This window comes from Oncorhynchus keta, chromosome 15 (genome assembly GCF_023373465.1).
Source record: "Oncorhynchus keta strain PuntledgeMale-10-30-2019 chromosome 15, Oket_V2, whole genome shotgun sequence".
Classification (NCBI taxonomy): domain Eukaryota; kingdom Metazoa; phylum Chordata; class Actinopteri; order Salmoniformes; family Salmonidae; genus Oncorhynchus; species Oncorhynchus keta.
In genome coordinates, this window is record NC_068435.1 from 3959560 (window position 1) to 3984192 (window position 24633).

Here is a 24633-nt window from a genome sequence, read left to right on the forward strand (position 1 = left end):
TTGGGGTTTATACAGTAGAGAGACAACACCTTGGGGTTTATACAGTAGAGAGACAACACCTTGGGGTTTATACAGTAGAGAGACAACACCTTGGGGTTCATACAGTAGAGAGACAACACCTTGGGGTTTATACAGTAGAGAGACAACACCTTGGGGTTCATACAGTAGAGAGACAACACCTTGGGGTTCATACAGTAGAGAGACAGAGACAACACCTTGGGGTTCATACAGTAGAGAGACAGCACCTTGGGGTTTATACAGTAGAGAGACAGAGACAACACCTTGGGGTTTATACAGTAGAGAGACAGAGACAACACCTTGGGGTTTATACAGTAGAGAGACAACACCTTGGGGTTTATACAGTAGAGAGACAACACCTTGGGGTTTATACAGTAGAGAGACAACACACCTTGGGGTTTATACAGTAGAGAGACAACACCTTGGGGTTTATACAGTAGAGAGACAACACCTTGGGGTTTATACAGTAGAGAGACAACACCTTGGGGTTTATACAGTAGAGACAACACCTTGGGGTTTATACAGTAGAGAGACAACACCTTGGGGTTTATACAGTAGAGAGACAACACCTTGGGGTTTATACAGTAGAGAGACAACACCTTGGGGTTTATACAGTAGAGAGACAACACCTTAGGGTTTATACAGTAGAAAGACAACACCTTGTGGTTTATACAGTAGAGAGACAACACCTTGGGTTCATACAGTAGAGAGACAACACCTTGGGGTTTATACAGTAGAGAGACAACACCTTGGGGTTCATACAGTAGAGAGACAACACCTTGGGGTTCATACAGTAGAGAGACAACACCTTGGGGTTCATACAGTAGAGAGACAACACCTTAGGGTTCATACAGTAGAGAGACAACACCTTGGGGTTCATACAGTAGAGAGACAACACCTTAGGGTTTATACAGTAGAGAGACAACACCTTAGGGTTTATACAGTAGAGAGACAACACCTTAGGGTTCATACAGTAGAGAGACAACACCTTGGGGTTTATACAGTAGAGAGACAACACCTTGGGGTTTATACAGTAGAGAGACAGAGACAACACCTTGGGGTTTATACAGTAGAGAGACAACACCTTGGGGTTTATACAGTAGAGAGACAACACCTTGTGGTTTATACAGTAGAGAGACAACACCTTGTGGTTTATACAGTAGAGAGACAACACCTTGGGGTTTATACAGTAGAGAGACAACACCTTGGGGTTTATACAGTAGAGAGACAACACCTTAGGGTTTATACAGTAGAGAGACAACACCTTGGGGTTTATACAGTAGAGAGACAACACCTTGGGGTTTATACAGTAGAGAGACAACACCTTGGGGTTCATACAGTAGAGAGACAACACCTTGGGGTTTATACAGTAGAGAGACAACACCTTGGGGTTTATACAGTAGAGAAACAACACCTTGGGGTTTATACAGTAGAGAGACAACACCTTGGGGTTTATACAGTAGAGAGACAGAGACAACACCTTGGGGTTTATACAGTAGAGAGACAACACCTTGGGGTTCATACAGTAGAGAGACAACACCTTGGGGTTTATACAGTAGAGAGACAACACCTTGGGGTTTATACAGTAGAGAGACAACACCTTGGGGTTTATACAGTAGAGAGACAACACCTTGGGGTTTATACAGTAGAGAGACAGAGACAACACCTTGGGGTTTATACAGTAGAGAGACAACACCTTGGGGTTTATACAGTAGAGAGACAACACCTTGGGGTTTATACAGTAGAGAGACAACACCTTGGGGTTTATACAGTAGAGAGACAACACCTTGGGGTTATACAGTAGAGAGACAACACCTTGGGGTTTATACAGTAGAGAGACAACACCTTGGGGTTTATACAGTAGAGAGACAACACCTTGGGGTTTATACAGTAGAGAGACAACACCTTGGGGTTTATACAGTAGAGAGACAACACCTTGGGGTTTATACAGTAGAGAGACAACACCTTGGGGTTATACAGTAGAGAGACAACACCTTGGGGTTTATACAGTAGAGAGACAACACCTTGGGGTTTATACAGTAGAGAGACAACACCTTGGGGTTCATACAGTAGAGAGACAACACCTTGGGGTTTATACAGTAGAGAGACAACACCTTGGGGTTTATACAGTAGAGAGACAACACCTTGGGGTTTATACAGTAGAGAGACAACACCTTGGGGTTTATACAGTAGAGAGACAACACCTTGGGGTTTATACAGTAGAGAGACAGAGACAACACCTTGGGGTTTATACAGTAGAGAGACAACACCTTGGGGTTCATACAGTAGAGAGACAACACCTTGGGGTTTATACAGTAGAGAGACAACACCTTGGGGTTTATACAGTAGAGAGACAACACCTTGGGGTTTATACAGTAGAGAGACAACACCTTGGGGTTTATACAGTAGAGAGACAACACCTTGGGGTTCATACAGTAGAGAGACAACACCTTGGGGTTTATACAGTAGAGAGACAACACCTTGGGGTTCATACAGTAGAGAGACAACACCTTGGGGTTCATACAGTAGAGAGACAGAGACAACACCTTGGGGTTCATACAGTAGAGAGACAGCACCTTGGGGTTTATACAGTAGAGAGACAGAGACAACACCTTGGGGTTTATACAGTAGAGAGACAGAGACAACACCTTGGGGTTTATACAGTAGAGAGACAACACCTTGGGGTTTATACAGTAGAGAGACAACACCTTGGGGTTTATACAGTAGAGAGACAACACCTTGGGGTTTATACAGTAGAGAGACAACACCTTGGGGTTTATACAGTAGAGAGACAACACCTTGGGGTTTATACAGTAGAGAGACAACACCTTGGGGTTTATACAGTAGAGAGACAACACCTTGGGGTTTATACAGTAGAGAGACAACACCTTGGGGTTTATACAGTAGAGAGACAACACCTTAGGGTTTATACAGTAGAAAGACAACACCTTGTGGTTTATACAGTAGAGAGACAACACCTTGTGGTTCATACAGTAGAGAGACAACACCTTGGGGTTTATACAGTAGAGAGACAACACCTTGGGGTTCATACAGTAGAGAGACAACACCTTGGGGTTCATACAGTAGAGAGACAACACCTTGGGGTTCATACAGTAGAGAGACAACACCTTAGGGTTCATACAGTAGAGAGACAACACCTTGGGGTTCATACAGTAGAGAGACAACACCTTAGGGTTTATACAGTAGAGAGACAACACCTTAGGGTTTATACAGTAGAGAGACAACACCTTAGGGTTCATACAGTAGAGAGACAACACCTTGGGGTTTATACAGTAGAGAGACAACACCTTGGGGTTTATACAGTAGAGAGACAGAGACAACACCTTGGGGTTTATACAGTAGAGAGACAACACCTTGGGGTTTATACAGTAGAGAGACAACACCTTGTGGTTTATACAGTAGAGAGACAGAGACAACACCTTGGGGTTTATACAGTAGAGAGACAACACCTTGGGGTTTATACAGTAGAGAGACAACACCTTGGGGTTTATACAGTAGAGAGACAACACCTTAGGGTTTATACAGTAGAGAGACAACACCTTGGGGTTTATACAGTAGAGAGACAACACCTTGGGGTTTATACAGTAGAGAGACAACACCTTGGGGTTCATACAGTAGAGAGACAACACCTTGGGGTTTATACAGTAGAGAGACAACACCTTGGGGTTTATACAGTAGAGAAACAACACCTTGGGGTTTATACAGTAGAGAGACAACACCTTGGGGTTTATACAGTAGAGAGACAGAGACAACACCTTGGGGTTTATACAGTAGAGAGACAACACCTTGGGGTTCATACAGTAGAGAGACAACACCTTGGGGTTCATACAGTAGAGAGACAACACCTTGGGGTTTATACAGTAGAGAGACTTACTTCACTCCTTTCTTGGTGACCATTCTGGTGGAGGTGGTATTGAAGGCCTTCTCAAAACGCTGTAACTTGAACCAGTCCATTCTTCAGGAGGAGGAGATGGCCCCAAGCCAGTTAGAGGTTAGTCACGTCCAGACAAGCCGTTTTGCATCATTATTCTGTGAGACTTTTCATTGGCTACTACAAGCTTCTTTTGATGTTTAAACTGTCAAGAACAGAGGCCACTATTCACTATTCCCCAGTATTCTTCGGCTATTCTGCAATCTGTAAATTATTATAGAAGGTAATACAGGATACAGTGTACTGTATGTACAGTAGGCTGCAGTATACGGTATGTACAGGAGGCTGCAGTATACGGTATGTACAGTATACGGTATGTAGAGTATAGAGTCTGCAGTATACGGTATGTGCAGCATAGAGTCTGCAGTATACGGTATGTAGAGTATAGAGTCTGCAGTATACGGTATGTAGAGTATAGAGTCTGCAGTATACGGTATGTAGAGTATAGAGTCTGCAGTATACGGTATGTACAGTATAGTCTGCAGTATACGGTATGTACTGTATAGAGTCTGCAGTATACGGTATGTGCAATATACAGTATGTACAGCATACGGTATGTGCAGCATAGAGTCTGCAGTATACGGTATGTGCAGTATACGGTATGTCGAGTATAGAGTCTGCAGTATATGGTATGTACTGTATAGAGTCTGCAGTATACGGTATGTGCAGTATAGAGTCTGCAGTATACGGTATGTATAGTATAGAGTCTGCAGTATATGGTATGTATAGTATAGAGTCTGCAGTATACGGTATGTACTGAATAGAGTCTGCAGTATACGGTATGTATAGTATAGAGTCTGCAGTATACGGTATGTAGAGTATAGAGTCTGCAGTATACAGTATGTACAGTATAGAGTCTGCAGTATACGGTATGTAGAGTATAGAGTCTGCAGTATACGGTATGTGCAGTATAGAGTCTGCAGTATACGCTATGTGCAGTATAGAGTCTGCAGTATACGCTATGTGCAGTATACGGTATGTACAGTATAGAGTTTGCAGTATACGGTATGTACAGTATAGAGACTGCAGTATACGGTATGTACAGCATAGTCTGCAGTATACGGTATGTAGAGTATACGGTATGTACAGTATAGAGTCTGCAGTGTACGGTATGTACAGTATAGAGTCTACAGTATACGGTATGTGCAGTATAGAGTCTGCAGTAAACGGTATGTGCAGTATACGGTATGTACAGCATAGAGTCTGCAGTATACGGTATGTGCAGTATACTGTATTTAGAGTATAGAGTCTGCAGTATATGGTATGTAGAGCATAGAGTCTGCAGTATACGGTATGTATAGTATAGAGTCTGCAGTATACGGTATGTATAGTATAGAGTCTGTAGTATACAGTATGTACAGTATAGAGTCTGCAGTATACAGTATGTAGAGTGCAGTATACGGTATGTGCAGTATAGAGTCTGCAGTATACGCTATGTGCAGTATACGGTATGTACAGTATAGAGTTTGCAGTATACGGTATGTACAGTATAGAGACTGCAGTATACGGTATGTACAGCATAGTCTGCAGTATACGGTATGTAGAGTATACGGTATGTACAGTATAGAGTCTGCAGTGTACGGTATGTACAGTATAGAGTCTACAGTATACGGTATGTGCAGTATAGAGTCTGCAGTAAACGGTATGTGCAGTATACGGTATGTACAGCATAGAGTCTGCAGTATACGGTATGTGCAGTATACTGTATGTAGAGTATAGAGTCTGCAGTATATGGTATGTAGAGCATAGAGTCTGCAGTATACGGTATGTATAGTATAGAGTCTGCAGTATACGGTATGTATAGTATAGAGTCTGTAGTATACAGTATGTACAGTATAGAGTCTGCAGTATACAGTATGTAGAGTGCAGTATACGGTATGTGCAGTATAGAGTCTGCAGTATACGGTATGTGCAGTATAGAGTCTGCAGTATACGCTATGTGCAGTATAGAGACTGCAGTATACGGTATGTACAGTATAGAGACTGCAGTATATGCTATGTGCAGTATAGAGACTGCAGTATACGGTATGTGCAGTATAGAGACTGCAGTATACGGTATGTACAGTATACGGTATGTACAGTATAGTCTGCAGTATACGGTATGTGCAGTATACTGTATGTAGAGTATAGAGTCTGCTGTGTACGGTATGTACAGTATACGGTATGTACAGTATAGAGTCTAGAGCTTCATGCTGATGGATATTAACCTACTCGTAGTGGAAGCCGATGTCGTGGTTTCCAACCAGAACTACCAGCTCTGTGTCACTGGGATGTCTGAACATCTTCTGGAAACGACAAACATCTTCCTCCCAGTTCTGTGGAGGGAATAAGACCAAGTGGACTATTACATAGGAAGAGGAATAAATACAGTCAGTCTATAGGACTATTACATAGACCTGTAGGGACAGGGGGTATAAATACAGTCAGTCTATAGGACTATTACATAGGAAGAGGAATAAATACAGTCAGTCTATAGGACTATTACATAGACCTGTAGGGACAGGGGGAATAAATACAGTCAGTCTATAGGACTATTACATAGGAAGAGGAATACATACAGTCAGTCTATAGGACTATTACATAGACCTGTAGGGACAGAGGGAATAAATACAGTCAGTCTATAGGACTATTACATAGACCTGTAGGGACAGGGGGAATAAATACAGTCGGTCTATAGGACTATTACGTAGACCTGTAGGGACAGGGGGAATAAATACAGTTGGTCTATAGGACTATTACGTAGACCTGTAAGGACAGGGGGAATAATTACAGTCAGTCTATAGGACTATTACATAGACCTGTTCAGTGTTTGCCTACTGTCGCTAGAATAACATCGACGCCGCATCAACAGGTTTGTACCTCTTTGCATAATTGCTAAGACTAAGTTGCAGGTTCGAATCTCAATATGGACAACTCCAAGAATTCGCTGCAGTGTACCCTGTATTAACGGGCTTTTATGGGCACATACCTTTGGAGAGCTCCACTTCCCCTCGTCGAACACATCGCCCAGAATAAAAACGACCTCGGGTCGGAGTAGTGCCAGCGCGGTCTGGAAAGCCCGTTCCATCTGCCATTCTCTGGGTGGCACAGAGACAGACCGACACACTGTCAGCTCAGTGCACCATGCATTACCCGCTCCGTTGTGATTGTTGACGACTCGACTCATCTTCTGGGAAACAGCGTGGATATTGGCTGATAAGGAGAGTCGGGGAGCGGAAGAACCACCGTACACGCATCAAATCAAATCAAATGCATTCCCTTGTATAATAGAAACTCGCTCACAAAGTATAAGCAAAACATACAATTATTTATTTTCACAATAAAATGCTTAGTTAGATCTATTTATCAGGATCAATTACCTTCGCAGTTTGTCGAACCAGTGCCCTCCGACAGCGCCGAGGAGGTGCGTGTCTGAAAGCATCATAGCGCGGAGAACCTCCGCATTTGGTTGCCCGTATGCGCTCTTCTCAGCCGCCGGCGCACCATGGTCTATCCCTGGCCAACCACACTGTAATATCGCGGCGTAATAAATCAGATACTCACAGAATATGAAAACGCTGCAAACCGCTCCGAACAGGACAATAACGGCGCTGCATACGACGCTCAAGCCCGGCATCATATCTCTATAGTTATGGTTTTCAGATGGCCTGCAATAGAGGCGCACTGGTGGAGCGGCGGCGTTTCACCAGGCATCGTCTCTTTTTTTATTTTTTTTCAAACCTAAATATCACAATTTCTTCATGGCGTTTTCATCGCATTGGTGAACAATTGTAGATAAATAACTGTATGTTTTTGTATTTATTTTTTATTCAAAGATCTGAACGGCGACCGACAAAAACCTTGTCTCCCTGAGCAAGCAGTCGAGTGGACTGTTGACAGCTGAGCGATCTGCAAGACGCTATTTTGCAATAGGTCCCCATTCACGCTTTCGCAGTTGGATGGGGGTGGAGGAGCGGGGAGGGAGGGGGGGTAGATGTAGTTTCTGATTCTGTTGTCCTTGACCCATGGAATAGCCACGGGGCTCATTCAATAGTAGAATGCCATGTGTAATTCTTGACAATGAGTCTCGAAAGAGGGTCTTTATTGATTGGAGATTTCTCTAGATGACTGAAATAGGCGTTACTGAATACTTCCTGTAAAGCCAGACAGCAAAGCAGTGAATTATATAACTATGATTACAACAACGTTCTTGTCACGTTGGGGTTAAAATCATATGATACAGCCTTCATTTCCACTGTCATCACATAATAATGATTCCTAATTATAATGTGGCATCAGGACTGGGCTCTCAGATTAACTAGCGAGCCAATCTACGAAGAGCTCAGGAGCACAAGGAACCAGATATGATCCTAACCATTTTCTTGAGAGGACCAGTGGACAGCTTTAAAGGCACAGCCACAGTTACCTGCTTCACCAAAAGGCTAAAACATTGTTTGTTCTTACATGACATTTGCTAACAGCAGTCAAACGGCCCAATGCAGAATGAGTGTGCGGTGCTGTTCAGTTACGTGTCTCTGAGAGCGTTTCAGTGCCGTCACAGGGCATTCATACGGCATGTTTACACTGAATTGAATGGACAGTAGTATCTCTTGACATATTCTTCAATATTCACATTCAGAAATGTCCCCGAAAAATATCAGGTCAGCCGGCAGGCACAACTGTTTCGTAATGACATCGTTGACTTGAAGATGGAACTGGTAAGAAATATAGGACTTGGTTCGTTCCTTCATTAACGAAGACAATATGTTCAGGCATACGCCTCTAAGGCTTTTGATTGACAGGTCTAGAAGCTAATAGTGTTTTCATTCCTTCCTCTTATGTCACAATGGGATTCTGATTCCTTTATAAGCACGGGTCACGATCCTCTCGCCCAACCACATAAAGCAAACCCAAAATAATGTTCTCTACTACCTCCTTTCCAGATTGATATACAGTAGCAGCAGCTTCTCTACGTCAGCTGTTGTTGGTTGAGGAATCAGAACACGTATTTCATGACAGACAATTGTTCTATTGTAAAAAAGGCCCATACTAAGTGGTGTGTGTGTTTAACTATACTGTACCAGAAGTCCCCACAAGAATAGTAAACAAACAAACATGTGACCAACTGGCAGGGAAGGTTACCCTCTAAATGTAATCCATTACAGTTACTAGTTACCTGGTCAAAAATGTAATCTGATTACATTCAGTTACTTTTACTTTCCCCTTAAGAGGCGTTAAAAAAAGACAAAAAATATATTTTAATTTCATAAATCAATGTTAAAGTTAACATAGCTGGCCATATATATGGATGTTAAATGTTACTTCATGGGTTGGTGATGTACACTTCTTCGAACCCATCGCTTTCTACAACATAATAATGCCTTTAAATTATATCTTTACAATTAAAAACCAAAGTCTATCAGAATTCCAGTCATTCCTATAAATGTTATATATACCCCTTCAAGAACAGGACCTGGATATATGGAAGTATAGATTATCTAAATAGTTTTACCTGAGCATGACCCCAAAACTAAGGACTTATTAGCCTGCTCTGTTGTTTATGATTGTGTTGTCATGGAGAACTGATTGTTGTTTATGATTGTGTTGTCATGGAGGACTGATTGTTGTTTATGATTGTGTTGTCATGGAGAACTGATTGTTGTTAATGATTGTGTTGTCATGGAGGACTGATTGTTGTTTATGATTGTGTTGTCATGGAGGACTGATTGTTGTTTATGATTGTGTTGTCATGGAGAACTGATTGTTGTTAATGATTGTGTTGTCATGGAGGACTGATTGTTGTTTATGATTGTGTTGTCATGGAGAACTGATTGTTGTTAATGATTGTGTTGTCATGGAGGACTGATTGTTGTTTATGATTGTGTTGTCATGGAGGACTGATTGTTGTTTATGATTGTGTTGTCATGGAGGACTGATTGTTGTTTATGATTGTGTTGTCATGGAGGACTGATTGTTGTTTATGATTGTGTTGTCATGGAGGACTGATTGTTGTTTATGATTGTGTTGTCATGGAGGACTGATTGTTGTTTATGATTGTGTTGTCATGGAGGACTGATTGTTGTTTATGATTGTGTTGTCATGGAGGACTGATTGTTGTTTATGATTGTGTTGTCATGGAGGACTGGTTGTTGTTTATGATTGTGTTGTCATGGAGGACTGATTGTTGTTTATGATTGTGTTGTCATGGAGGACTGATTGTTGTTTATGATTGTGTTGTCATGGAGGACTGATTGGGCTCATTGATTCCAGTTGAAAAATGAACGCTGAGCTCATGGAATGGTCTGCTTTGAGCACTACTGAAAAGGACTATTTACATGGGAAAAATCAATACCATATTCTGCATTTACGACAGGAATGTGTTGTTTACCTTTTCGCTGACCATCCATGATATCAACATTATAGTTATAACCATGTTATGAGGCTATACAGGACTGACCATCCATGATATCAACATTATAGTTATAACCATGTTATGAGGCTATACAGGACTGACCATCCATGATATCAACATTATAGTTATAACCATGTTATGAGGCTATACAGGACTGACCATCCATTATAGTTATAACCATGTTATGAGGCTATACAGGACTGACCATCCATGATATCAACATTATAGTTATAACCATGTTATGAGGCTATACAGGACTGACCATCCATGATATCAACATTATAGTTATAACCATGTTATGAGGCTATACAGGACTGACCATCCATGATATCAACATTATAGTTATAACCATGTTATGAGGCTATACAGGACTGACCATCCATGATATCAACATTATAGTTATAACCATGTTATGAGGCTACACAGGACTGACCATCCATGATATCAACATTATAGTTATAACCATGTTATGAGGCTACACAGGACTGACCATCCATGATATCAACATTATAGTTATAACCATGTTATGAGGCTACATAGGACCATCCATGATATCAACATTATAGTTATAACCATGTTATGAGGCTATACAGGACTGACCATCCATGATATCAACATTAGTTATAACCATGTTATGAGGCTATACAGGACTGACCATCCATATCAACATTATAGTTATAACCATGTTATGAGGCTATACAGGACTGACCATCCATGATATCAACATTATAGTTATAACCATGTTATGAGGCTATACAGGACTGACCATCCATGATATCAACATTATAGTTATAACCATGTTATGAGGCTATACAGGACTGACCATCCATGATATCAACATTATAGTTATAACCATGTTATGAGGCTATACAGGACTGACCATCCATGATATCAACATTATAGTTATAACCATGTTATGAGGCTATACAGGACTGACCATCCATGATATCAACATTAGTTATAACCATGTTATGAGGCTATACAGGACTGACCATCCATGATATCAACATTATAGTTATAACCATGTTATGAGGCTATACAGGACTGACCATCCATGATATCAACATTATAGTTATAACCATGTTATGAGGCTATACAGGACTGACCATCCATGATATCAACATTATAGTTATAACCATGTTATGAGGCTATACAGGACTGACCATCCATGATATCAACATTATAGTTATAACCATGTTATGAGGCTATACAGGACTGACCATCCATGATATCAACATTATAGTTATAACCATGTTATGAGGCTATACAGGACTGACCATCCATGATATCAACATTATAGTTATAACCATGTTATGAGGCTATACAGGACTGACCATCCATGATATCAACATTATAGTTATAACCATGTTATGAGGCTATACAGGACTGACCATCCATGATATCAACATTATAGTTATAACCATGTTATGAGGCTATACAGGACTGACCATCCATGATATCAACATTATAGTTATAACCATGTTATGAGGCTATACAGGACTGACCATCCATGATATCAACATTATAGTTATAACCATGTTATGAGGCTATACAGGACTGACCATCCATGATATCAACATTATAGTTATAACCATGTTATGAGGCTATACAGGACTGACCATCTATGATATCAACATTATAGTTATAACCATGTTATGAGGCTATACAGGACTGACCATCCATTATAGTTATAACCATGTTATGAGGCTATACAGGACTGACCATCCATGATATCAACATTATAGTTATAACCAGGTTATGAGGCTATACAGGACTGACCATCCATTGTAGTTATAACCATGTTATGAGGCTATACAGGACTGACCATCCATGATATCAACATTATAGTTATAACCATGTTATGAGGCTATACAGGACTGACCATCCATGATATCAACATTATAGTTATAACCATGTTATGAGGCTATACAGGACTGACCATCCATGATATCAACATTATAGTTATAACCAAGTTATGAGACTATACAGGACTGACCATCCATTATATCAACATTATAGTTATAACCATGTTATGAGGCTACACAGGACTGACCGTCCATGATATCAACATTATAGTTATAACCATGTTATGAGGCTATACAGGACTGACCATCCATGATATCAACATTATAGTTATAACCATGTTATGAGGCTATACAGGACTGACCATCCATGATATCAACATTATAGTTATAACCATGTTATGAAGCTACCTGTAATCTGTATATAATATTTTAGCTGGTTACCGGGTTACAGTTATACCTGTAATCTGTATATAATATTTTAGCTGGTTACCGGGTTACAGTTATACCTGTAATCTGATTATAATATTTTAGCTGGTTACCGGGTTACAGTTATACCTGTAATCTGATTATAATATTTTAGCTGGTTACCGGGTTACAGTTATACCTGTAATCTGTATATAATATTTTAGCTGGTTACCGGGTTACAGTTATACCTGTAATCTGTATTTAATATTTTAGCTGGTTACCGGGTTACAGTTATACCTGTAATCTGTATATAATATTTTAGCTGGTTACCGGGTTACAGTTACCGTTTTGTTTGTTTTGTTCCCTTTCATGTAATCCTTCCCCACAAGGTCAAAGGTTAGAATTAGTGTTAGAATTATGTATCGGAGCTAGGGTTAGTTTTAGGGTTTAGAGTTAGGGAAAATATGATTTTTGAAAGGGACTGACTTGTCACACGGTAGGTGTGTGTGTATCCTGTGTGTTTTGTGGTGTGTTTGTGTGTGTGTGGAGACCTACTCAGAAGTTTCTCGCCACCCAGTACTCTGTCCCGTCCTCAGTCACCCACCAGCCTGCTACTGAGATGATATGGTTCATTGGAGACAAGGGGCGGAATTCAGCAAACACACCACCACGACACGCCTCCAGGCCGTCACAAGCACACCACAGCTGAGGAGAGGACAATAGTCACAATGCGAGAGAGAGAGGCTTATCAAAGAACAACAACTAAACACATTACACAAGGAATGTTATTTTCTGTATTTCACATACCTATTACATATAATAGACAGCAGTGGAGGCTCCTCAGAGGAGGAAGGGGAGGACCATCCTCAGGGAATTTCAGAAAAAAATTAAAATAGTAAATCATTAAAGTTATCCTTTTTAGACGAAACTATACTAAATATATTTACTTGCCACCAAGTAATTGATTAAAGCACACCATTTTGTAATGAAGGTCTAGAGTAGCCTCAACAGCACTCTGTAGGGTAACACCATGGTGTAGCTGGAGGACAGCTAGCTTCCGTCCTCCTCTGGGTACATTGACTGCCATATAAAACCTATGAGGCTCATGGATCTCACCCCCTTCCATAGACTTACACAGTAATTATGACAACTTCCGGAGGACGTCCACCAACCGATCAGAGCTTTTGTAGCATGAACTGACATGTCCACCCAATCAAAGGATCAGAGAATGAATCTAGTACAGAAAAGCATAAGATACAGCTAGCTAGCACTGCAGTGCATAAAATGTGGCGAGTAGTTGACTCAAAGAGAGAGAAAGATAATAGTTGAAAAGTTTTGAACAAATTAATTTCTTCCTAAATTAAGGAGGGAGAGAAAGCTAGCTATATTTGGTTGTATGTTATTAAACTTTCACTAGATTAGCCTACTGAAACACCCTGCTCAAACAGAGAGGGAAGCTATGTTAGCTAGCTGGCTATCCAACAGAAAGGGATGCTATGTTAGCTAGCTGGCTATGGCTATCCAACAGAGAGGGATGCTATGTTAGCTAGCTGGCTATGGTTATCCAACAGAGAGGGATGCTATGTTAGCTAGCTGGCTATGGTTATCCAACAGAGAGGGATGCTATGTTAGCTAGCTGGCTATGGCTATCCAACAGAGAGGGATGCTATGTTAGCTAGCTGGCTATGGTTATCCAACAGAGAGGGATGCTATGTTAGCTAGCTGGCTATGGTTATCAAACAGAGAGGGAGGCTATGTTAGCTAGCTGGCTATGGCTATCCAACAGAGAGGGATGCTATGTTAGCTAGCTGGCTATGGCTATCCAACAGAGAGGGATGCTATGTTAGCTAGCTGGCTATGGTTATCCAACACCATAACTCTTCCAATTCAAGGTAAGATTTTGTTTTTCTGAATGTATTAGCAGGTGTAACTGCTTAACTGCTTTCAAACGGTCCACTACTGCATAACTGTAACTGGTTAGTTCTAGTAGCTACACTACATGGCCAAAGGTATGTGGACACGTGCTCATCGAACGTCTCATTCCTAAATTGTGGGCATTAATATTGAGTTGGTCCCTTCCTTTGCTGCTATAACAGCCTCCACTCTTCTGGGAAGGCTTTCCACTAGATGTTGGAACATTGCTGCTATAACAGCCTCCACTCTTCTGGGAAGGCTTTCCACTAGATGTTGGAACATTGCTGCTATAACAGCCTCCACTCTTCTGGGAAGGCTTTCCACTAGTTGGAACATTGCTGAGGGGGACTTGCTTCCATTCAGCCTCAAGAGCGTTAGTGAGGTCGGGCACTGATTTTGGGCGATTAGGCCTGGCTCACAGTCAGCGTTCCGATTCACCCTAAAGGTGTTCAATAGGGTTGAGGTCAGGGCTTTGTTCAGACCAGTCAAGTTCTTCCACACTGATTTCAACAAACCATATCTGTATGCACAGAATCATCTAGAACGTCATTGTCTGCTGTAATCATTAAGATTTCCCTTCACCGGAACTAAGGTGCCCAAACCATGAAAAACAGCCCCAGACCATTATTCCGCCTCCACCAAACTTTACAGTTGGCACTAGCATTCTCCTGGCATCCGTCAAACCCAGATTAGTCCGCCTGACAAACGGTAAAGCATGATTCATCACTCCGGAGTTCAGTGGCGGTGAGCTTTACACCACTCCGAGAATCCACTCTCACATAGGTACGTGGTTGCAAAGAGCATCAGTGTCTTAACAGCGCAACTTTCCAAGGCAGGATACTCTGAGCGCAGCCCAATCCAGAAATCTGTCAGTGGCTTCTGATTGAATTCAATTTTCACAGAACCGCTTGTTGTTGCAATTTCGATATCGGTAAGTGGACTGGAGGCAGGCCATGAAAGGGATAACGAATCCAGTTGTTTGTGTCATCCGTTTCAGGAAAGTACCTGCGTAATTGCTCACCCAACTCACTCCGGGGCTTCGCTATATCACATTTGACATTGTCCGTAAGCTTGAGTTCATTTGCACACAAAAAAATCATACAATGATGTAAAGACCTGTGTTTCGTCATAGCCTCAATTTTGAATATAGTTGGAGAGTCCCTGTAATCCTAGATTCAGGTCATTCAGGTGAGAAAAAACATCACCCAGATAGGCCAGTCTTGTGAGAAACTCGTCATCATGCAGGCAGTCAGACAAGTGAAAATTATGGTCAGTAAAGAAAACTTTAAGGTCGTCTCTCAATATGGGGCGGCAGCGTAGCCTAGTGGTTAGAGCGTTGGACTAGTAACCGGAAGGTTGCGAGTTCAAACCCCCGAGCTGACAAGGTACAAATCTGTCGTTCTGCCCCTGAACAGGCAGTTAACCCACTGTTCCCAGGCCGTCATTGAAAATAAGAATATGTTCTTAACTGACTTGCCTGGTTAAATAAAGGTCAATTTTTTTTTTTTTTTTTTTAAACATAAATGGTCAATACTTGATAACCAGCGCACTTATGTTGTAAAGTGTTACATGGTCGCTGCCCATATCATTGCATAGTGCAGAAAATACACAAGAGTTCAGGGGCCTTTCACAAAGTTAACCATTTTCACGGTTGTGTCCAAAACATCTTTCAAGCTGTCAGGCATTCCCTTGGCAGCAAGAGCCTTTTGGTGGATGCTGCAGTGCACTCAAGTGGCGTCAGGGGCAGCTGCTTGCACGTGAGTTACCACTCCACTATGTCTTCCTGTCATGGCTTTTGCACCATCAGTACAGATACCAACACATCTTGGCCACCAAAGTCCATTTGATGTCACAAAGCTGTCCAGTACTTTAAACATACTTTAAACAACATCCTGTTGTCCTGGTTACCGGTGGTTTGCAGAAGAGGATGTCTTCCTTAATTGACCCCCCCATAAAGGACATATACCAGGAGCTGTGCCAGGCCCGCCACATCTGTTGACTCATCCAGATGTTTCAAAACATCTCCTGCCGTGTCAATGATGCGTTGTGAAACAGTGTTGTTTGATGAAGTCATTGTCTCTGTAGTTTTTTGGGGCCATTTCCCCCAGCATTGGTCCTAGCCATATCCGTGGCAGCAGGAAGAATTAAGTCCTCCACAATAGTATGGGGCTTGCCTGTCCTAGCCACTCGGTAGACGCGTCTAGCCCCTTCTTATTATTGGTATCTGATGTCTTACTACTCAAAAGTTTTGTTTGCCAAAGTTTATTTAGTGAGTGTAAGGGCGAATTTACTTATTTACTGATTGCACGCGTGCACTTCCTGACTTGTTCTGCCCACTATGATAAAAAAAACAAAAAACTAGTTGTCAAACAGGCAAATGGTTCCAATCATATTTCCACCAATCATATTTCCACCAATCATATTTCCACCAATCATATTTCCACCAATCATATTTCCACCAATCATATTTCCACCATTCATATTTCCACCAATAATATTTCCAACAATCATTTTTCCACCATTCATATTTCCACCAATCATTTTTACACAATTCATTTTTACCATATGGGATTTTAGAAACACTTCAAATAAGGGCTGTGTTTTGTGTAGACTCACCCTGGCGTGACGTTTTGACAAGGTGACTTTTATCATTTAAAAAAAATAAGAAATAAATAACATTTCATAAATTACTATACAATAACAAATAAACACATCACAACAAATATTTTTTATTTTAAGAAACATAAAATAACATTAAAGTAAATCAATAAAAAGTTGTAAGAATACATTTTGTGTTTGTTATTAATACATTTTATAAAATATTTGATTTCAAGTAAAAAATATATTGCATTTGGTGACATATTTCAAATACTTGTTTTTGTGTATGTAAAATTTACCCAGAGAGAATGAATAAATTAACGACTGATTTCAGTAGCTTTGTTTTCATTTGAATAATATCATATTACATCTTTCATTGTAAATTACATGGGTCTTCTTCATGAAACAAAACATTTAATTAACTACTTAACTCACTCCAAAATAACACATTTCTATAATTCATTATCACAGAAAAGGCATATGTCCACATTATGTATCTTTGATTTAACGAGGCAAGTCAGTGAAGAACAAATTCTTATTTACAATGACGGCCTAGGAACAGTGGGTTAACTGGTCTAGGAACAGTGGGTTAACGGGCCTAGGAACAGTGGGTTAACGGGCCTAGGAACAGTGGGTTAACTGGTCTAGGAACAGTGGGTTAACTGGTCTCGGAACAGTGGGTTAACTGGTCTCGGAACAGTGGGTTAACTGTGGGTTAACTGGTCTAGGAACAGTGGGTTAACTGGTCTAGGAACAGTGGGTTAACTGGCCTAGGAACAGTGGGTTAACGTGGGTTAACCTAGGAACAGTGGGTTAACTGGGCCTAGGAACAGTGGGTTAACTGGCCTAGGAACAGTGGGTTAACTGGCCTAGGAACAGTGGGTTAACTGGCCTAGGAACAGTGGGTTAACTGGTCTCGGAACAGTGGGTTAACTGGTCTAGGAACAGTGGGTTAACTGGCCTAGGAACAGTGGGTTAACAGGCCTAGGAACAGTGGGTTAACTGGTCTCGGGTTAACAGTGGGTTAACTGGTCTAGGAACAGTGGGTTAACTGGCCTAGGAACAGTGGGTTAACTGGCCTAGGAACAGTGGGTTAACTGGCCTAGGAACAGTGGGTTAACTGGCCTAGGAACAGTGGGTTAACTGGCCTAGGAACAGTGGGTTAACTGGCCTAGGAACAGTGGGTTAACTGGTCTAGGAACAGTGGGTTAACTGGTCTCGGAACAGTGGGTTAACTGGTCTAGGAACAGTGGGTTAACAGGTCTATGAACAGTGGGTTAACTGGCCTAGGAACAGTGGGTTAACTGGCCTAGGAACAGTGGGTTAACTGGCCTAGGAACAGTGGGTTAACTGGCCTAGGAACAGTGGGTTAACTGGCCTAGGAACAGTGGGTTAACTGGTCTAGGAACAGTGGGTTAACTGGTCTCGGAACAGTGGGTTAACTGCCTTGTTCAGGGGCAGAATGACAGATTTTTACCTTGTCAGCTCTAGCAACCTTTCGGTTACTGGCCCAATGCTCTAACCACTAGGATACCTGCCGCCCCAACATTACAAGGGTATCTTACAAGGGAATATGTTGTGCAAGATTTTAAAGTTAATTTATTTTACTTTATTTGATATACAAAATTTAAGAGGGAGAAACCAAGCTTTTGTCCATTCGATTTCAGTAATATATGCGTTCCAGAAGAACTTCCCTCTAGGACGGATCTTATTGTTGGACTGAAATGAGTTCCCTTAAGAATGTATGATTACATTTGTCATCCAGCAGGGGGCAACCTTCTAACATAAACTGTGCATCTATCGTGACGTGTAATTTATGATTGAGGGTATTGCTTTGCATATAGAATTAAATTATTTATAATTTATTTGGTAAGGTGGTTAAGGACCATTTTAAGTCTATTAGCATATGCTAAAGTTGTCCATTTATAATCTGTACTTTAATATAATTAGCCTCCAATGACCTTATGAAAAGGTGATCTTTATCAGGTTGTCGGTATTAAGGAAGTACCCCCATGCTCCATGGTAGTAATCATCTCACCGTTAGCTAGGTTCATGTTGAATACTGGTCCCTCTAAATGTTCCCCAAAATGTCAAATAAAATTCCAAAGAAAGACCATCTGTTGCCAGGTGCTTTTTCCTTCCTCATAGATTTTAAGAGCGTCTCTAATCTCTACTATAGAATAGAAAGACCATCTGTTGCCAGGTGCTTTTTCCTTCCTCATAGATTTTAAGAGCGTCTCTAATCTCTACTATAGAATAGAAAGACCATCTGTTGCCAGGTGCTTTTTCCTTCCTCATAGATTTTAAGAGCGTCTCTAATCTCTACTATAGAATAGAAAGACCATCTGTTGCCAGGTGCTTTGTCCTTCCTCATAGATTTTAAGAGCGTCTCTAATCTCTACTATAGAACAGAAAGACCATCTGTTGCCAGGTGCTGTGTCCTTCCTCATAGATTTTAAGAGCGTCTCTAATCTCTACTATAGAATAGAAAGACCATCTGTTGCCAGGTGCTTTGTCCTTCCTCATAGATTTTAAGAGCGTCTCTAATCTCTACTATAGAACAGAAAGACCATCTGTTGCCAGGTGCTTTTTCCTTCCTCATAAGAGCGTCTCTAATAGAAAGACCATCTGTTGCCAGGTGCTTTGTCCTTCCTCATAGATTTTAAGAGCTCTACTATAGAATAGAAAGACCATCTGTTGCCAGGTGCTTTTCCTTCCTCATAGATTTTAAGAGCGTCTCTAATCTCTACTATAGAATAGAAAGACCATCTGTTGCCAGGTGCTGTGTCCTTCCTCATAGATTTTAAGAGCGTCTCTAATCTCTACTATAGAATAGAAAGACCATCTGTTGCCAGGTGCTTTTTCCTTCCTCATAGATTTTAAGAGCGTCTCTAATCTCTACTATAGAATAGAAAGACCATCTGTTGCCAGGTGCTGTGTCCTTCCTCATAGATTTTAAGAGCCATCTGTTGCCAGTCTCTAATCTCTACTATAGAATAGAAAGACCATCTGTTGCCAGGTGCTTTGTCCTTCCTCATAGATTTTAAGAGCGTCTCTAATCTCTACTATAGAACAGAAAGACCATCTGTTGCCAGGTGCTGTGTCCTTCCTCATAGATTTGAATAGAAAGACCATCTGTTGCGTCTCTAATCTCTACTATAGAATAGAAAGACCATCTGTTGCCAGGTGCTTTGTCCTTCCTCATAGATTTTAAGAGCAGGTGCTTTGTCCTTCCTCATAGATTTTAAGAGCGTCTCTAATCTCTACTATAGAATAGAAAGACCATCTGTTGCCAGGTGCTTTTTCCTTCCTCATAGATTTTAAGAGCGTCTCTAATCTCTACTATAGAATAGAAAGACCATCTGTTGCCAGGTGCTTTTTCCTTCCTCATAGATTTTAAGAGCGTCTCTAATCTCTACTATAGAATAGAAAGACCATCTGTTGCCAGGTGCTTTTTCCTTCCTCATAGATTTTAAGAGCGTCTCTAATCTCTACTATAGAATAGAAAGACCATCTGTTGCCAGGTGCTTTGTCCTTCCTCATAGATTTTAAGAGCGTCTCTAATCTCTACTATAGAATAGAAAGACCATCTGTTGCCAGGTGCTTTGTCCTTCCTCATAGATTTTAAGAGCGTCTCTAATCTCTACTATAGAATAGAAAGACCATCTGTTGCCAGGTGCTGTGTCCTTCCTCATAGATTTTAAGAGCGTCTCTAATCTCTACTATAGAACAGAAAGACCATCTGTTGCCAGGTGCTTTTTCCTTCCTCATAGATTTTAAGAGCGTCTCTAATCTCTACTATAGAATAGAAAGACCATCTGTTGCCAGGTGCTTTTTCCTTCCTCATAGATTTTAAGAGCGTCTCTAATCTCTACTATAGAATAGAAAGACCATCTGTTGCCAGGTGCTGTGTCCTTCCTCATAGATTTTAAGAGCGTCTCTAATCTCTACTATAGAATAGAAAGACCATCTGTTGCCAGGTGCTTTTTCCTTCCTCATAGATTTTAAGAGCGTCTCTAATCTCTACTATAGAATAGAAAGACCATCTGTTGCCAGGTGCTGTGTCCTTCCTCATAGATTTTAAGAGCGTCTCTAATCTCTACTATAGAATAGAAAGACCATCTGTTGCCAGGTGCTTTGTCCTTCCTCATAGATTTTAAGAGCGTCTCTAATCTCTACTATAGAACAGAAAGACCATCTGTTGCCAGGTGCTGTGTCCTTCCTCATAGATTTTAATAGCGTCTCTAATCTCTACTATAGAATAGAAAGACCATCTGTTGCCAGGTGCTTTGTCCTTCCTCATAGATTTTAAGAGCGTCTCTAATCTCTACTATAGAATAGAAAGACCATCTGTTGCCAGGTGCTTTGTCCTTCCTCATAGATTTTAAGAGCGTCTCTAATCTCTACTATAGAATAGAAAGACCATCTGTTGCCAGGTGCTGTGTCCTTCCTCATAGATTTTAAGAGCGTCTCTAATCTCTACTATAGAATAGAAAGACCATCTGTTGCCAGGTGCTTTGTCCTTCCTCATAGATTTTAAGAGCGTCTCTAATCTCTACTATAGAATAGAAAGACCATCTGTTGCCAGGTGCTTTGTCCTTCCTCATAGATTTTAAGAGCGTCTCTAATCTCTACTATAGAACACTCATCCTCACATATGGACTTGAACTAATTGGATCATGACCATGGATAAGTTTCATAAAATGTCCACATTCAATCCAATTAAAACGAGGTTCATACAGAATTTCATAAAAAGAATACACACAGTTTACACAAGGTATTGTCAATATTTATTAAGGCAGAGAGAGATGTTCTCTTACAGTTCCTTTTTTTTTTTTGCAAGAGCAGAAAAATATCTTGTGTTTTTCTTACCCTCGTCGACCTGCTCCAGATGTATTAAATTACCCTTTAGCTAAATCACAATGTACATTTGATCTACACTGAAACAAAAATATGAACGCAACATGTAAAGTATTGGTCCCATGTTTCAGGAGCTGAAATAAAACATCCCAGAAATGTTCCATACTCACAAAAAGCTAATTTATCTCAAATGTTGTGTGCAAATTTGTTTACATCCCTGTTAGTGATCATTTCTCCTTGGTCAAGATAATCCATCCACCTGACATGTGTGGCATATCAAGAAGCGGATTAAACAGCATGATCATTACACAGGTGCACCTTGTGCTGGGGGCAATAAATGGCCACTCTAAAATGTGCAGTTTTGTCAAACAACACAATGCCACAGATGTGTCAAGTTTTGAGGGAGAGTGCAATTGGCATGCTGACTGCAGGAATGTCCACTAGAGTTGTTGAAAGACAATTTAATGTACATGTTTCTACCGTAAGCTGCCTCTAACTTTGTTTTAGAGAATTTAGAGGTAAGTCCAACCTGCCTCACAACTGCAGACCACGTGTAACCACGTCAACCCAGAACGACGGTGTGTTCCAATTCCCGCCAATATCCAGCTACTTCACACAGCCATTGAAGAGCAGTGGGACAACATTCCACAGCCATTGAAGAGGAGTGGGACAACATTCCACAGCCATTGAAGAGGAGTGGGACAACATTCCACAGCCATTGAAGAGCAGTGGGACAACATTCCACAGGCCACAATCAACAGCCTGATAAACTCTATGCGAAGGAGATGTGTCACACTGCATGAGGTAAATGGTGGTCACACCAGATACTGACTGGTATTCTGATCCACACCCTTACTTTATTTTTGAAGGTATCTGAACAACAGATGCATATCTGTATTCCCAGTCATGTGAAATCCATAGATTAGGGCCTAATGAATTTTATTTCAATTGACTGATTTCCTCATATGAACTGTAACTCAGTAAAATATTTGAAATTGCTGCATGTTTGCGTTTATATTTTTGTTCAGTATAGTTTTATTTGAGATGTATTCAAATCTGTTTCTTCCTGTGCTGAAAAGGTTTTCTTACAAGAGCATTACATTTGTTCATAAAGCTAATCTTCTTTCAAATGCTTGTGTTTCTTTATTTCCCTACTGCGTGTAGTGGAGGTAAATCTTTCTTTATTTCCCTACTGCGTGTAATGGCGGTAAATCTTTCTTTATTTCCCTACTGCGTGTAATGGAGGTAAATCTTTCTTTATTTCCCTACTGGGTGTAATGGAGGTAAATCTTTCTTTATTTCCCTACTGCGTGTAGTGGCGGTAAATCTTTCTTTATTTCCCTACTGCGTGTAATGGAGGTAAATCTTTCTTTATTTCCCTACTGGGTGTAATGGAGGTAAATCTTTCTTTATTTCCCTACTGGGTGTAGTGGAGGTAAATCTTTCTTTATTTCCCTACTGCGTGTAATGGAGGTAAATCTTTCTTTATTTCCCTACTGGGTGTAATGGAGGTAAATCTTTCTTTATTTCCCTACTGGGTGTAATGGAGGTAAATCTTTCTTTATTTCCCTACTGCGTGTAATGGAGGTAAATCTTTCTTTATTTCCCTACTGCGTGTAGTGGCGGTAAATCTTTCTTTTAAACATGTAAATATTTCCAAGTTACTTCCATCTTTCGATTCTAAATCGTTTGAATTAAACAAGTCCCTGATTAAATTCTTTACCCTCTTTTTTAAAAACGTTATAATTTAGGAGCGAATTATTACATTTCCAGTCTCTTGTTTAAAAACTTTATAATTTAGGAGTGAATTATTACGTTTCCAGTCTCTTGTTTAAAAACGTTATAATTTAGGAGCGAATTATTACGTTTCCAGTCTCTTGTTTAAAAACGTTATAATTTAGGAGCGAATTATTACGTTTCCAGTCTCTTGTTTGAAAACTTTATAATTTAGGAGCGAATTATTACGTTTCCAGTCTCTTCGAACGTCACTGGATTTTTCAGAACATTCTGATTTCAGTGAAAGGAGCATCTTTATGATTTACTTCTTGTTCATTCTGTAAAAGTGTGTCACGCCCTGACCATAGTAAGCTGTTTATTCTCTGTGTCGGTTGGGGCGTGATGGTGACTTGGGTGGGTCATCTTGGTGAATTGTATCTCTATGGTGGCCTGATATGGTTCCCAATCAGAGGCAGCTGTTTATCGTTGTCTCTGATTGGGGATCATATTTAGGTAGCCATTTCCCCCATTGTTATTCGTGGGATCTTGTTTAGTTGCCTGAGTGCACAACAGTAGCGGCACGTTTTGTTTGTGCTTGTTTGTTTTGGTTTGCTTAGTTTGGGTTTATTAAAATATGTGGAATTCTACTCACGCCGCGCCTTGGTCCGATCCTTACGACGATTCATTCTGGATCTGACCGTCATTCACCTAATAAACTAGATGCCATAAATTCGTATTAAATAAACAGCATGTATCGACCACAGTCAGTTTATATTAGAGAGACAACGTGTATCGACCACAGTCAGTTTATATTAGAGAGACAACGTGTATCGACCACAGTCAGTTTATATTAGAGAGACAACGTGTATCGACCACAGTCAGTTTATATTAGAGAGACAACGTGTATCGACCACAGTCAGTTTATATTAGAGAGACAACGTGTATCGACCACAGTCAGTTTATATTAGAGAGAC

At 40.6% G+C, this 24633-nt stretch overlaps 1 protein-coding gene across 19 annotated transcripts in view; it reads right to left on the reverse strand.

The window, feature by feature from the left end:
• Nucleotides 1-7824, reverse strand: part of LOC118379047 (metallophosphoesterase 1-like) — a 32648-nt gene extending 24824 nt beyond the window's left edge. For 18 of the 19 annotated variants that reach the window (XR_008064709.1, XR_008064698.1, XR_008064703.1 and 15 more), the window contains exons 1-4: nucleotides 7330-7824; nucleotides 6939-7047; nucleotides 6182-6285; nucleotides 3914-3994 (exon numbers count right to left, since the gene is read on the reverse strand). Coding sequence is in view for 4 of the 19 variants with exons in the window: in XM_052462906.1 (XP_052318866.1) it covers nucleotides 3914-3994; nucleotides 6182-6285; nucleotides 6939-7047; nucleotides 7330-7589 (554 nt within the window). In the remaining 15 variants the exon portion in view is untranslated. Of the gene's footprint in view, nucleotides 1-3913; nucleotides 3995-6181; nucleotides 6286-6938; nucleotides 7163-7329 lie in introns of all 19 variants that reach the window. The other variant, XM_052462905.1, reaches the window with a different exon arrangement.
• Nucleotides 7825-24633: the final 16809 nt, after the last annotated feature.